This window comes from Labrus mixtus, chromosome 18 (assembly GCF_963584025.1).
Source record: "Labrus mixtus chromosome 18, fLabMix1.1, whole genome shotgun sequence".
Lineage (NCBI taxonomy): Eukaryota > Metazoa > Chordata > Actinopteri > Labriformes > Labridae > Labrus > Labrus mixtus.
Window position 1 is genome coordinate 5,349,639 of NC_083629.1, and position 14,930 is coordinate 5,364,568.

General features: G+C 39.0%; 3 protein-coding genes across 3 annotated transcripts; 2 read left to right on the forward strand and 1 right to left on the reverse strand.

Annotated features, from left to right (window-relative positions):
- The first annotated feature begins 1,506 nt into the window (after positions 1-1,506).
- On the forward strand, positions 1,507-6,484 carry ldah (lipid droplet associated hydrolase). Its single transcript, XM_061062606.1, has 7 exons — positions 1,507-1,616; positions 2,221-2,367; positions 2,952-3,086; positions 3,183-3,352; positions 3,662-3,902; positions 4,806-4,888; positions 4,989-6,484. The coding sequence occupies exons 2-7, from the start codon at positions 2,229-2,231 to the stop codon at positions 5,175-5,177; spliced, it is 957 nt and encodes a 318-aa protein (XP_060918589.1). The 5' UTR covers positions 1,507-1,616; positions 2,221-2,228; the 3' UTR covers positions 5,178-6,484.
- An 86-nt stretch (positions 6,485-6,570) lies between these two features.
- alkbh1 (alkB homolog 1, histone H2A dioxygenase) lies at positions 6,571-10,185 on the reverse strand. Its single transcript, XM_061062605.1, has 6 exons — positions 10,020-10,185; positions 9,466-9,574; positions 9,124-9,286; positions 8,887-8,974; positions 8,410-8,603; positions 6,571-7,507 (listed from the first exon to the last, which is right to left on the reverse strand). Exons 1-6 carry the CDS (start codon positions 10,155-10,157, stop codon positions 7,054-7,056), a joined length of 1,146 nt encoding a protein of 381 aa, XP_060918588.1. The 5' UTR covers positions 10,158-10,185; the 3' UTR covers positions 6,571-7,053.
- A 1,322-nt stretch (positions 10,186-11,507) lies between these two features.
- On the forward strand, positions 11,508-14,252 carry slirp (SRA stem-loop interacting RNA binding protein). Its single transcript, XM_061063167.1, has 4 exons — positions 11,508-11,642; positions 12,061-12,119; positions 12,579-12,686; positions 13,909-14,252. The coding sequence occupies exons 1-4, from the start codon at positions 11,576-11,578 to the stop codon at positions 13,975-13,977; spliced, it is 303 nt and encodes a 100-aa protein (XP_060919150.1). The 5' UTR covers positions 11,508-11,575; the 3' UTR covers positions 13,978-14,252.
- Positions 14,253-14,930: the final 678 nt, after the last annotated feature.

The window sequence follows — 14,930 nt, forward strand, 5'->3', positions numbered from 1 at the left end:
CTGTCCCACTGATGGTGCCTCACGCAATGCATACCATTATACAGTATTTCTCATTTATAAGTAAAAGTTAATGTCAAGCCAAAAGTAGCTGCCAGCTTCACAACATGTCCACAAAATAAATATGTCACCAAAACAATTCAATATTGTAAAATGATGTGTGTCCTAGTTACTGCTTATGTAACAGGGTCGAATATGCAGGTGCATATTTCACTGTTTTATTTTAAATAATTAAACAAAATTACCCGGCAATTGTCTGTTTTGTCTTGTTTTTAGTCTGCAACCCCTTCTTCCTTTGTTTTCTTCTTCTTTGGTTATTATATCTTATTTTAAAATCTTTTTATTGAGTTTTCAGCAAACTAGTACAAAGAAATAATCACACTCACAAGAAAACAGCAGGAGAGAAAAAATAAGTAAACAAATAAAAGTAACAGATTAGCTTTGTTGTGCATATGCTGCAATGGTATACATATCTTACATACTTAGCATATAGAATACTCCTGTGTGTCATTGCAGCAGGATGCATAAATGAAGGCAAATTGATTAATACAATCAGCAAGAAAGGGTGAAGAGAAAGAACATTTGTTTGCATAATAGTCTAAGAAGGGGTGCCAAGGTTTTTTAAATCTCTTCAATGGTCCCTGAACTGTAGTTTAAGAACTGACATAACCTCGCAAATCCAGCTAGAATGATATGGAGGGGTTGGTGATTTCCAAGTAAGCAGAACAAGCCTGCGGGCTAATAATGTTGAAAATGCTATCAAATCTGACTGTCTGGATATCCCACTGTTGCTATAGGGACAACCCCAAAAGTTGCAGTAACAGGGTCTTGATCAAGATTCCTTTCACATATGTATGAAATTGTATTGAAAATGTCTGAACAGAATGTGTTTAATTTAGCGCATGTCCAAAACATGTGGCCTAAAGTAGCAAGTAAAGTTCTTTTGTTATTATTATAAAATCGTTTTGCCCCCTTCCTTCTGACCTTTTGTACAATTCCCTGTGGGAAAGGATCTGCAACGGACTGGGAAGTTAAAACGAAGAGTTTTGTCTGTGCTTCCCTTTGCCACACAACACAACACAGAAATCCACCGGTGAGCTTGCTATGTCTGAGTGTTGGCAGTTGTACGTTTTTTTCTTTGCCACTATTAAGGGAAAAAAAAGGATAATATTTTTAATCAATTTCTGTTTGATATTATAGAAAAAATAATTTCTGTCAAGATCAAACTTGTCTAAAAGAAAATATGAATACAATAATTAGACCAATTTGAATAGCTCCTTAAAATATTCCACAATGGTTTTCTTTTAGGTTTATATATTCAAAACAAACTTTCATATGAGTGTTCCTCCATTTATTATTTCTTAATGAACTGTTGAACTCCTATTCATTATTACATTTCATTTTTGTCACTGTAATTGTATGTTTCCACACTCCTGACGCTAGGGGGCAGTAACGATGCTGTCAGTCGGAGTCTAACCATTTTTTAGAAGAAGAAGAAAAATAGAACCAATCAGAAACGAGGAGTGGCAGAAGCAGGAAGTCCTCACACCGAGCAAACAAACAGGAGAAACAAATCAATGGGAGGCACATCGTCGTAATCTTTTATCTTTTATTGAAAGGTAAGATGTTTAAGAAGGCAGTGTTGTACTCAGGTAGCGTCGGAACACTATTTCATTTCATTTTCTGTTCATTCTTGCTGGATTTTAACTTGAAATCATGTTTTATTTCATGTCGTACCAAACATACGTTTTAAAATATACCACATTTAATTGGCTACACATTTTGTTTTCATAAATATGACTCTGTAAATGTGTAATAACAGAAATCACTCATTCTTTTTTTTTTTTAAATCAGCAGTGAAATTGAAATAGCAGCTTTTCTTACATTATCTGTTTAACTTCTGTTATATCTGATTTAAACTGTGTCTGCTGCTGGAAACTTCAAGTTATGTTAAGATGAACTGTTTCCATTTTTCTTTAAATATGGACATGATTACAACACCTGCACAGTTTGCTCTTTAACCCCTGACGAGGATGGTTGACCTTTGAACCCTGCTGATAACCTCTATCCTCTCTTAGAGCCAGCTGAAATACAGAATTAGGTTTTAGTGACAGTATTGCAACTGGACCCTTTAAATAGACGTGTACTGCTGTAGTTACCATGTAAGGGGACACATTAATACAGTTTCTAAAGACGTACTTGTTGTGTTTTTTGTCCTTCCAGCTGTAGAAATGGAGAACATGGTGACAGACAGAAGAGATGAACCACAGACAGAGTTTCTCTACTGCTCTGGAGCCGTCACTGAGGTGCTCAGGTTTGGCTCCCCTCAGTTACACTCCGGGCACAAAGTGCTTTTTCTCATCATTCCAGGTGAGTTGGACGAATCATTTATTTTTTACATGATTAAAGTTTGAGTTAGAGAGAAACTATTTTTTTCTACGATTTTTCAACATGTCCAGTACTTGTTGAAGAAATTGACAATAAAGAACACTTTATTTTAATATAGTCATGAACATAATGTCAACAATAATAGGAACATTATGCTTATGCTATGTGCCCAGTCTTGTAGAGGGTCCCTTTCTCAAAGATCTAGATTCATGACCTTGATGATTTCAGTTTGTTCTGCGCTTGCTTGGTTCATATTTTAAAGTATAACCACCTAAATCTGTTACATATTGTATATTCCCTCTAAATCCACCACAATCAAAGGTGTCACAAAAATTCTTACTAGCCCCCAGGGGTGGGAATCACCAGAGGCCCCACCATACCATATTATCACAAAACTTGAGTCCTGATTCGATATTATTGCCATTTTAAACATTTTATTATACGCTGAGAATTGAGATACAATATGTTGTTTTAAATCACAAGCTCCTCTGAGGTATTTAAACATCACGCTTTATACCACTGTCCATACTTTTCGTTGTGCTGATCTTCTGCTTCCTCCCTAACAGGTAACCCAGGTGTCGTCGGCTTCTACAGAACCTTCATGCAAACAATTCACAGTACGTTTGGATACCAGCACCCGGTGTGGGCAGTAAGCCACGCTGGACACTGTGTACCCCCAGATTCTATGGACATGATAGAAGGTATGCACACTTATTGTAACCCTAAACAACACACAGTGAAAGTTCAGAGGAGAAAGGACCAAGCAGCAAGTTTAGTTTTTCTTCCTCTTCATGCAGATCCCTCCTCAGCGGCAGAGGGTGACGTGTTTGGTATCAGCGGGCAGATCGAACACAAGTTGGCTTTCCTCAGGAAACATGTCCCCAGAGAAACCAGTCTGGTGCTGGTGGGACACTCCATCGGCTGTTACATTATTCTGGAGATGATGAAGAGAGATCCTGAACTCAAGGTGAGTCACATTTCTCCTATGTTGTTCATTTTTAGGGTTACATATCACATCATCTGACCAAAGACAACAAAATCTGTATCCCTCCAAATCACTAAAACCATCTCAGTGTCACACAGTAAAGGGAACGGATGCTGTTTTTAAAAATTTATTAAGAGAAGAAAAAATCTTAAACCGAGCAGCCAGTCAGATACTTCCGATGAACAAAAAAACTTGTGCCATGTCAGGATTGACCTGTTGTTGTCTCTTAATCTTTTACCTCCTTTGATTGGTCTGTTTTGATTGTGTGTTTTGTAACCTTTCTGTTTACAGATTCTAAAGGCCGTCATGCTGTTTCCGACCATTGAGCGCATGGCTCAGACTCCTCAGGGGAAGGTCATGACTCCTGTGCTGTGTCAGATGCGCTATGTGGCCTACCTGCCAGTCTTCCTGCTCTCTCTGCTGCCCGACCGACTCAAAACCAGTCTGATTAAACTGGTGTTCAGTGGCATCAAATCTCTGGACCAAACTGTTGTCCAGCCTACTGTAGGTCTGCTCAGTGGAGACTGTGCAGGTGGGTTATTCTTAAACTCCTGTGATGCTTATAATGTGAAGTCTTTTTAGACTGTGTGTTAACACTATGCAGGGCTGTACCAATTTATTTAAAGGAAGAATGAGCGACTTGTGTGACGAGTCTTTGTGCATCATATTTAGTGTTTTTTTTACGACTCAGATAAATAAGTGATGTGTGTGTGTTTGTTGACTTTCTCTCTACAGCCTGATTCTTACTGCATTATAAAAAAATATGTAATTGAGTGTAGACCAAGCAGCAATCTCTGGTGTTGAAAAATTAAGCCGATGAGGAAGCACACATTCCTGCAGTTCCTAGAGTGTCCACTAGAGGCTGGCTGCAGACAGACAGGAAGTCACATACACACCCATTCAAAAAAAGCCTGTTTTTTACAGCAGTAATTAACATGTTTACAGCCTGGTACGAAAAATTAAAGTCTTGATTGGCACACACTGTATGGGAGGGGGGTTTTGATGACTTATCCGTTTTGTTTTTATGAAGTATAAGAGTTAATCACAATAAGACGCGGAGCTGATGTGACAGGCGAGTGTAACGGTTTGTCAGGAGGCTTTAAACCCGCCTCAGCTCTCAGCCTGTCGTTAAGCTGACTGAAAGTTAGTCTGAGACAGGATTTCCAGCATGGAGGCCGTCATCGATGGGACTCCAGCGCCCCCTGCAGGAACAGATTGATGACGTCACTCATAATGTCCGTTAATATTTACAGTCTATGGTCGGCACCCAAATCAAATATGAACTGCCCGTCACACCTTTGCAATAACAGAGATGTGAAGTAGATACATGTTGATTGAGATGAATGATAAAATGTATTTTAAAGAGGTTTGACACTTGAGCCTTTATGTTGAGTGTCTTTAATAGCAGTGCCTGTGTTTGTGTTTCTTTCTGCAGCAAATGCTATGTACATGGGGGGCCAGGAAATGAGGAAAGTTCTGGAAAGAGACAACATAACCATCAAGAACAACCTGGGAAAGGTAAGAAAAGGACCCGTTAATGTGACTGTTGTCTGCACTTAACCACATAACCACATCTTTGCTTGAATTCATGTGTTGATGTTTGTGTTCCCACTCTCAGCTGATATTTTACTACGGAGCCACAGACCACTGGTGCCCCGTTCAGTATTTCCACGACATCAAACAGGACTTTCCACACGGAGATTTCAGGCTGTGTGAGAACGGGTTCAGACACGCCTTCGTCCTGGACACTGGGAGAGAAGTTGCCAAAATGGTGGTGGAATGGATCCGTGGAGATTTAAGGACATGAATCTAAAAACATGTGATATGAACGCTGTGGAAGAGTCTCAATGTCCCGAGGCAGAGGGCGTTTTTTTTATTCAGTGGTCAAGCAATGGAAAAGAGAAAGAGAGCTTGATGCAAAGAAAATATCAAATATAAACATAATAATATATTTTTATTGACGTGGTGGTGAGCTATAGTCCGTTCATTTAAACTGGCTGCTGATATAAAGTGGTTTTACTTTTTAGAGAAATGATCAGTGTTGTATTTATACATCTAAAGCACGATTGTAGCACTTATTAGTATTTTAAGTGTTAGTTTTCACTTTTGACAACTTCATTTCACATTCCTCTTTACAGTTGCCAAAAAGATGTTTGAGTTTTTGAATCTACCTGAACAATGACTTCAACAGCACCTGCAATTAAGGTTGTCAAAATGTTCTACACTTTTGGATACCATGAGTTTTAAATGGTACAATTTTAATGATCGAGCCCGATCCGATAATATCGGCCGATGTTAGCATATCCAGTGACTATCAGTATCGGCTAATTTTATCGCACATATGCGCCGATAATACTCGATTTCTTACCAGTCAAACTGCATTATCGTTGGATTACACTAGCAGTTCTCTGTCACCAGCAGAGGGCGCTATATGGATTACAATAAGCGTTATTACTCCAGAGTGACAAGCCGTGGTGCACCTACATGCAAAGTTACATTCCAGTTGAGTGACCATCTTGTCTTCATGATTCTGTAAATCTTCTCCACAAATGTTGATAACTGCATTTGAGGGATCAACACATTTGATCTGTTTATTGATATCTATTTATCTCTACAGATCGAACATAGGTCCAAAAAGATATCGGCCGATATACACCAGAATCAGATATTTTTCCTCCCCAATGTCGATATCGGTAACGGCCCCAAGAATTTCATATCGGTCGGGCCCTACTTTAAAATACCTCAGATCTTCAGTCGTACTCTTAAACCCAAAGCTGCCTGCGGGGTTGACAGAGAGAGACAGGTCACAGGTCGGTTCACCTGGATCATATTTGTCATGTCACTGACTAAAGTGCACAGATAAAATGCCAATGAGTTTGCTTGCAATTTTTCGTTAATTTCAAACAACATCGGGTGCCTAGGACCTTTTTTTGTGTTGTTGCCATGGCATCCAGACAGGTATCAATATTGTTTGATTCTCACCTGTATCATACTGAAGTTTAAAGTTGTGGTGCTGTGAAACACATATGCCTTTTTGATTTTCAACCTATTTTCATCCACCGTGTCTGTGACACATCGGAGCTTCTTTTATCAATAAAGGAACGAGAACTCCTGGACTGACATATTTATTTCAACAAGAGCATCACAAAGGTGATTACTTCTCAGTCGTTGGTAAGAACCAGTGGAAAAATATGAGACACTTTCAGGTTTGTGAAACTCTACAGTGAGCTTTGTCAAAGGTTTATTTAATGTTTGCATGACCGTTGGACAATGAAAATTACAACTAAATGAAACTCATGACAGCAGAAATGTCACTCAGTTGAGTTTATTGCAAAATGTACCAACTCTTTAATTTGTTCATGTATCTGTGGTTAAATGTTTCTCAGGCGAAGATTGAAACGGCAGTATACAAACATTCTGCCTATAATGACCTGAAAATTAGACTTTTTTTCCCACAGGGACAATAATGTACTGTATAGTTAAAAAAAAATATGTTTTAAGAATTAATGTTTATAAACTCATTTAATTTATGCAAATAAAAGCAAACTATCTGTATTTTGAAGTGATGTTAAGTCTTTACAGAGAGATGAGATACACACCTGACCTCTCTCTCTGCAGAGCCATCTATCTCTCTGACCGCTCACAGAGCTAAAGTCCTCAAGCAACAACGACTGTTTTTTTTTTCATGTCTCATCAGCATCATCAGAGTCACAGCTACTCCTCCTCTTCCTCTTCACACTGTCCTGATCCTCATGTCCTTCATGGTACCCGGCTGTCTGCCCTGCTCCAGTCCTTTGTTGAGACGAGGGGGTTTCCGGGAAGCGCTGTCCCGGCCCCAGCACCTGCCTGACAGTCACATTCACCCTGGAGCTCTGGATGTACCTGCTGCACACCACCCAGTCCTCCTCTGACACCGGCTCCACCACAGAGCCGTCCTGATTGGAGGAGGCCGGGCTGCAGTGCTCCGTCTCTAGAGCCGCTTGTCCCTCAGGAGCTGGAAGGATGCGCGGGACGGCGTGGTAAAGCAGCCGGCTCTCTCCAGACATCACCATCATGTCCCCGCTGTGCATGAACATGGCTGTAGGGGGGTCCTGTCTGCGGGTTCCTCCGAGCAGGAAGATCGACGACTGCCCGAAACTGCCAGGAGAAAAAAAACAAAAACAAGTATGGAATATTTTTCTGGCGCTAACCAAGCAATTATCACTTCATCTTTTCTGAATCTAACCGCCTGAATTGGTGCTTAAACAAAACTGCACAGGTGTTTAGATCGTGTATAATAATACCTTCCTAAGCAGTGGAGGGTTTGACATTTGAAAACATAGACTCTGTTTTAAATACTTTGGTTATTACATTAAAAAACGGGAAAACTATTTTATAGAATTGCTCAAGTTCATGATTTTGGCCGGCAGCTGTGGAAGGGCTTGTAGTGGCTCATGTGTGATCCTGAGGTAAGACCAAGCTGAAGTGCAGGAGGAAGCAACAGAGTCCTCTATAAGATGCTTTAGTGAGAATATTTGCTTTTCTATCAATGCTACGTGTTGTTCAACAGAAATCAAGACTGGAGAACAGGAAACATAATGCAGCCGTTTCATTTGTGCACTGTGCAGCAGTCACAGGATATAAACATCACCAACCTCTCCCACTCGCTTGAGGGGAAATATCGGGACATTATCCTGCTGCGTCCTCACATCAGCTCACTCAAGACTTACTGCGGAGAAAATACTAGGGGTCTGTCAGGAGAAACTCTGAGTGAAACAGCTCCTCCTGGAAATATTAGGAGTTTTTCAGCAGTTGTGAAAGACCTACAAGAGCCTTTCATGGTTGAAAAAAAAAAAGGATTCTTCCTTGACAAAAAAGGTAATCTCTGGAATGATCATTCAGTAATACAGTGGAAAAATCCAGCACCTTTAGTGGACTCATTTTGATTGAGCTAATTTGGACACAAGGATTACATTATGGCTGACTCATCTAGTTGAGCAGTTCTTACAGCCGACTCTAAATATGAGAAAAAAAGACTGGAGCACTCTTCCCCCTCTCACCAGAAAGACAGCAGGGGGCGGCTGTGATCCAGTTCCGACTCATCCACGTGGATACCCAGAGAAGAATCCGACCTGTAGTAGTTGAGGATGCCAGCCTCTGCGTTGAACCCTGGGAACCCGCAAGCGGCTGTGACATGTTCGGACAGTGAGTGGAGATCTTCAGGGAAGGGAGTGTGATGGTCGGCAGAGTACGTCTGTGAAAGAAACGACACAGGAAACATTTTTGAATTGTTGTACAACTAAAACAACTAGTCTAGAGAGACTACGGGATCCCACAGACGATTTGATTTGAAATTAAACGAGGCTTCAGGGTCACCTTTTAAAATAAAATGATGACCTCAAAACTTTAGTGGGACTGAGAACAATGAATATTTGTGACAGGAGATTAAAACGATGTGTAAACGACAAACATAAATATCTCTCTGCTCAGCTCTAATGAAGGCAAGGATTCTGTGGCGTGCTTCTAGAGTAGCTTACCTTTGTATCCCAGTTGTAATGATAGCCCAGAGTGACCCAGCGCAGCTTTTCCAGAAGAGTCTTTGGTTCTCTTTTTCCAGACGGAGAACTGTAAAGGGGGTCAAAGGAAAGTTCATTCATGACGCGTCACACATACTAGCAGTTATGTCAATCTACTTTTTCTAATTCTAGCACAAAGACTGTTAACTTGTTTGGTTTGTAGTCTCAGAGGTTGTTAAGGAGCACATCTGTTCTGACCTGAGGCCACGTAGACTCTTCCCCCAGATGTCCTGCGTTTCAGACGGAGACATGTGCATGTCCAGGTTGCAGACGTTGGGCTTCTGAGGGTACGTCTTCAGACACCGTCTGACCCAGGACGGCTGGGAGCCCAGCAGGAACGGGTTAGAGATGAAGATGAATCCTGAACAACACAAAGGCATCCTGCTGACTGACACACTGGAATTCTGTGACCGATCTGTTCTGTTTCAGATAAACTCTGTCACGATACCAGAGCTTTAAATGTTTACTTTAGTACTGCTTTACGTGTATGATAATAAATACTATCTATTTGAGTTTTCTGTCCATCTTTCCTGCAGGTACCTGGGAACCCCTGCAGACCGAAGGCTCTCCAGTCCCTGACAGGTCGAAGCCCAACCCGGGCACCCTCCACATCACTCACTGCAGACGGGTCCAGTTTGGCTGGGACAATCTGTCAATCACACAGAAACAAACACACTAAAGGAAACACCCAATATAAGTCCTGCAAATTGTCTACACAATTGCCAAAATACTAAAACGTTTGCAATACTTATGTGCACTTCAGACAGTGCTCTTTCTACTTCATCAAGGCTTTTGGATAAAAACATCAGACTGAAGATCTACATGTATATAAAACATTCCTTGTTGTCCATACTAAAGGAGATATCGTTCAAGACAACCTTAAAGCTAAACCACTTTATTATGCAGCCTGTAGACACTGAAAACCAGAAAAAACCGCCTCCTGTTAAATCTATGTGACCGAATAAAAGTCATAAATGTCTCCTAGCTGTGCGCAGAAGTGTCCACACAGTTAAAAACATCAGTCTGCCTAACTCAGCCTCAGCCATGTTCTTCTCTTTCTGTTTTTTTGTCTCTCATGGAAACTTTCCCGACACCTTGTCACTGGGTAGACCTCTGGAGAAATCAATCACATCGCTGAAATCTGGCGGAGGATTTCTTCTCTTGTAGAACTTGAATATTTTTCTAAATGCATCTTCTCCACTCTCCACCATGGCAGCCGCCATCTTGGCCATGACGTAACTCGCCTGTCAACCTCTTCTTCTTCTTTGAATTTCTGGCAGGCTGTACACTTTAGAGTTTAATGCTGCCCTCCACAGTCTAGGAGTGTGTACTAAATTCATATCTTATAATCAGGCCAGTAGCATGTAAAACCTGTTCCAGGGCGTTTTCTATATATTTCAAATATATATATATATTTTTTAATCTATTTTATTTTATTTTCATAGTTTTTTAAAACTTCAATTTAATTGAATACAAAAGTATCTACCCGTTTTTATTTAAGGCACAAATGATGACCTAAAAACGTATAAATCATTATAAATTCTACATAAAATATGTTAACTACAATAATAATAATAATAATAACAATAATAATAATAATAGGTTAATTAAAAGCTCTGACGATAAACTTTTTAGTCCTGCAAATCCACCCAAAATGGAGTACATACAGTAGAAAAAAAGATGATCTGTTTTTTCAATTTCAGCATCACTAAAGCTGCAGGTGTTGTGATTGATATTAAATAGTATTCTAATTCATTGGATGTATCAATATTTTTTTAAATTTAGGAATATACTTATTTAATTGAAATTGTACTTACTGAAATTGGTCTGTTAGCTGGATAGGTGTCAGTTCTCTTTCTTAGCACTGCTGAGGTGCCCTTGAGCAAGTCACCAAACCACTGACTGCTCAGGCGCTCGCTCATGTGCAGCCTCTCACTCTGACATCTTTCCAAAAGTTCATGTCCATAGGATCCTGTTTGTACATGTGTGTATGTGTGTTTCATCCTATGTGTGTGTGTAGCATGACACAATAACAGTGTAAAAGTAATTTTCCCTTGTGGGACTAATAATATAATAACTTCTTCTCCTCTTAAATTGCACAATGTACTCTGTACTTGTTTTTAATAACAATAACTCTTTCCACATTTGGAAGTGTAGATACCGTGTAATATTCTATTATTGTATTTTTTTATTTAACTGATGTAAATACGTTTGATTTTTAACTTCTATTTTTATTTTTATTTTTAATAATTATATTCCTGTCTCCTGTTTTCTTGAGCTGTTGTAACGCAAAAATTTTCCCCATGGGGATCAATAAAGTTTATCTTTATCTTTATCTTTAGAAGTTAACATAGTGTTGCACACAGGACTACGGAGTGACGTAAAGCCTTGTGTGTATTAGCATTTGTATCAAAAATAAAACTTTTAAGTAGCTGCGTTCAATTCAGTTATACGTCATAAAGGTTGTTTTTATGTATAAATTAAAATAGCACAATTTAAAAAACTAGAGAATTAAGTATTTAGCTAATTCCAGCAGAGGGCAGTAATGCACGGAACGAATGAAGCTGCCCCTTTAAATGAGAAGAAGAAGAATTGCGCTTTTACGGAATGACGTCATAGGTCAGAGCGACGGACGCACAGTAAACGAAACATGGCGGCGCAAACGAAGAAAGTGTTTGAGATTTTCGTGACTAAAGTACCATGGACCATATCCTTCAGTGAGTGTATTAAACATTTTATTTCATATTTAAGATTTAGACAAAGTGAAGTCTGCGTCAGTAGCCTCTAGCTTAATGTTTACACATTGTTATTCCGTCATCAATGTTTAGTGCGTTAACCTCTGCATGAGGGGACCACATGATGTGCAGGATGACATTGAAACACAACATACTTGACTTTGATAACAAGTGAACTGTTCCCTCTGTAAAGGAAGACATCCCTGCAGATCTATTACCTTACAGGTGGATCTATTACCTTTGTTGATACAGGTGGATCCCAGAGGTTACACAAGGCTTGTTGAATAATGCTGCAGCTCTGCTGGTAGCTCACATATATATATATATATATATATATATATGTGTATATATAACTATAACATGAACTCACAGTTTGTTGTCCTGTTTGTTTGTTTTTCAGAGGAGATGAGGGAGTACTTTGGACAGTTTGGTCAAGTTAAGAGGTGTATGATACCATTGGTAAGTTCTGTCTCTGTGCGTAGTTTTTGTTTATTAGGTTACATTTAGTATTTTACACAATTGATTTATTTTGGATTGTATATTTTTATTAAATGATAAGAACAGGCTGATTCCTTTTTTGTTCTACTACAAAAAAACATGCAATACTTTATTTTTCCCAGGGGAAATTTGTAGCCAGAAGTTACATGGATGGTACATGTATCCATACATGAGTTGCCACAGAAGTGAAAAAGGAGACTGTAGTGTTTTGTAGCATGATATGTGACAGTAATTATAAATGTTATCTCAAAGTTTGATCAGACTATAAAGTACTGTTCACTGCAAACTGTACTGTTAATGAAGAATCTGGGTCATGGTTATTGATCACAGTTTTCCATTAGCTCTATTTTCACCCACATTGAAACCATGATGTCAGTGATATTGTATTATGTCAACGTTGTTGTGTGTGTGTGGCATCAGGACAGGGCAACAGGCTTCCATAAAGGTTATGGCTGGGTTGGATTCTCATCAGAAGAAGGATTAAACAATGCACTGCAGAAAGACCCCCACACTCTGGACGGAGCCAAGGTAAAAGAAACGTGATCTCCATCACCAGACAAGGTCTCATGGTTGTTGTTGGAGTATTTGTCATTACAACAAAGCAGCACATAAGACAAGGTTTCTGAAGTTTCATCAACAACATAAAGATATAACCAGGCTCTGAATGGAGGGGTATTCTACAAAGCAAAGGTAACTTCAGGGTTAACTCTAGATTTTACAGTTTCACTCTGACGGTGGTTCACTTCTTACTGGGGTAGATTACATCATAACTTAGGCACAACACCTCACCTGCTCTGGAGCAGGTTCTGTTCTGGGTGTAGCTGTATGAAGCTCAGCCAATCAGATCTCTTGATCACAGACGTCTGTGAACTGATAGTGAGAGGAGAGAGAGACCAAAAAACACTTTGTGTTTCCCGTATGACTTCTCATATAGAATATATTTTAATGAAAGAATGCTTATTGTCCTATTTCTTCAGACTGATCAAAGCACTGGAGACGTTTTGAATTTTTAAGATTTACATTAAGCTTACTTAATGCTTTCAGTGATGTTCTTTCTAATCATTTTGATAAGCGCCATACCTTCATATAACTACGTCAGACATGCTACAAGGATTTAAGATCTGTTGTGCACTTATGATAATAAAGTGATATAATAATCCTTTTTAGAAGCACTTGCATGCAGTCGTTTTTTTCAGCCAGTTCGTCCTGTATTTGCTGCTGCAGCTGTGTGATTTTAGTTTGGTTTATGTGTTTAACTTCTTGATATTACACAAAAATCATAGTTTGTTCTATGTTTGTGAAATATGACATCAGCTGGTCGTCATATGCTGCCGCCAACTCAGACCCTTTGATGTGAACACGCTCTGAGAAACTCGCGTTTTACTAAAAATGCAACAGATCTTTTCTGTAGTTTTGACTTCTGATAAAACGTGTATTTGTTGTCCCATTCTGCTTTGCATGTCGACTATCCCCTTTCCTATTTGTCCTTTATTTCTTACACTTAACAGAAGTTATAAATATTATTATGATAGTTATGAAAGTTACTCTAAAAGAGCTTCAGCAGCAGTAAAATACATACATACATTTGTGTCCTGCTCAGTTGTATATGTTGACACATACTTGCACCTTTATTTAAAGTGTACTTAACATAACAAAGTTTCAAAAGACATGGGTCAAAACCTGAAAAAAGGATGTGTGTACAATAAGCTGAACTGATTTCATCTTTTGTTGTCGTTGTTTTTTTTTTTAGCTCCAGGTCCAGAGGAACAGACGTCCGTTCACAGATCAGAAGACAAACAAAGACAGTGAATTTGACTGACTTTAAAACAACAAATTAAAGATACTCTGTTGAAATTCTCAGACACAGAGTCTCTCAGTCTGCACCAACTGCTTGATATGTGACATGTTTCTAAATCTGTTTGGGCCCATAGGAAACTTTAGACCAAAACACAACCACTAGTGTTTAATTTTCCATTCTGTATTCTCTGTTGGGCCCCTCCCTGAGAGTTTTCCTGCACATTTAGGGAGTTTGGGTCTGAGCGTTTTTGTTTCTGTACTGATGGACACTATACAAATATAGATTGATTGATTGATTGATCGATGGGATGAGCAGTGCTAATGGTATGTCTTTATTTATTGTCAGTGATGGCGCTGTGCTTCCTGTAACAATCCTGTCACATACTCTCAAAAATACAAAGCAGGTTTAAGCTTTCTTGAAAGGTCTATGAAGTGTTTGGCAATAAAAAAAATTTGTTTTATTCTAATACATGTTTTTTTGTTTGATTTGATGTAGTTTTTCATCGTAGGGTTTTCTACTTTACTTGAATACTTCATCTCTACCTGTGGAAACCAAACTAAGAATAGACTGTGGAAAACTTTTGGTAACCAGGGGGCAATAAACTCCTTCTGTCAAACAGGCTCTTCAACCCAATATCACTGAAAATGTTCCCTCAGTTCTTGTTTCTATTTCTGACATGATTCGCTGTCCAGGAGAATTTTATTGAAACAAATGTTTAATACAAAATTTTCTATAAGACACTCAGGTATCACTCCTTAATGATAACTGAATGTTAAATACATGTTTGTTTTACTCACAGGATAGGTTTGGATGTCATGGTTAAGATGAACAGATATTTAATTTTTCAAAGAGCTTCACTCGAGTCAAGCTGTCACTCTAAAGTTCCATTTTTCCTCTGACCTCATGACGTTTAATTGCGTCAGCCATTTCATTTTCAGAACTCTTTAAATTAATAATGGGCAAAAATATAAGGA

Bases quoted from the DNA above. Each gene is read 5' to 3' on its own strand.
- ldah (XM_061062606.1), top strand. From the start codon at position 2,229: ATGGAGAACATGGTGACAGACAGAAGAGATGAACCACAGACAGAGTTT. The intron at 2,368-2,951 runs GTGAGTTGGACG...CCTCCCTAACAG, and splicing joins GCTTTTTCTCATCATTCCAG to GTAACCCAGGTGTCGTCGGC. The intron at 3,087-3,182 runs GTATGCACACTT...CTCTTCATGCAG, and splicing joins TTCTATGGACATGATAGAAG to ATCCCTCCTCAGCGGCAGAG.
- alkbh1 (XM_061062605.1), bottom strand. From the start codon at position 10,157: ATGGCCAAGATGGCGGCTGCCATGGTGGAGAGTGGAGAAGATGCATTT. The intron at 9,575-10,019 runs GTGTCGGGAAAG...TGTGATTGACAG, and splicing joins GAGGTCTACCCAGTGACAAG to ATTGTCCCAGCCAAACTGGA. The intron at 9,287-9,465 runs GTACCTGCAGGA...TGTGTTGTTCAG, and splicing joins CGGTCTGCAGGGGTTCCCAG to GATTCATCTTCATCTCTAAC.
- slirp (XM_061063167.1), top strand. From the start codon at position 11,576: ATGGCGGCGCAAACGAAGAAAGTGTTTGAGATTTTCGTGACTAAAGTA. The intron at 11,643-12,060 runs GTGAGTGTATTA...TTTGTTTTTCAG, and splicing joins ACCATGGACCATATCCTTCA to AGGAGATGAGGGAGTACTTT. The intron at 12,687-13,908 runs GTAAAAGAAACG...TTTTTTTTTTAG, and splicing joins ACACTCTGGACGGAGCCAAG to CTCCAGGTCCAGAGGAACAG.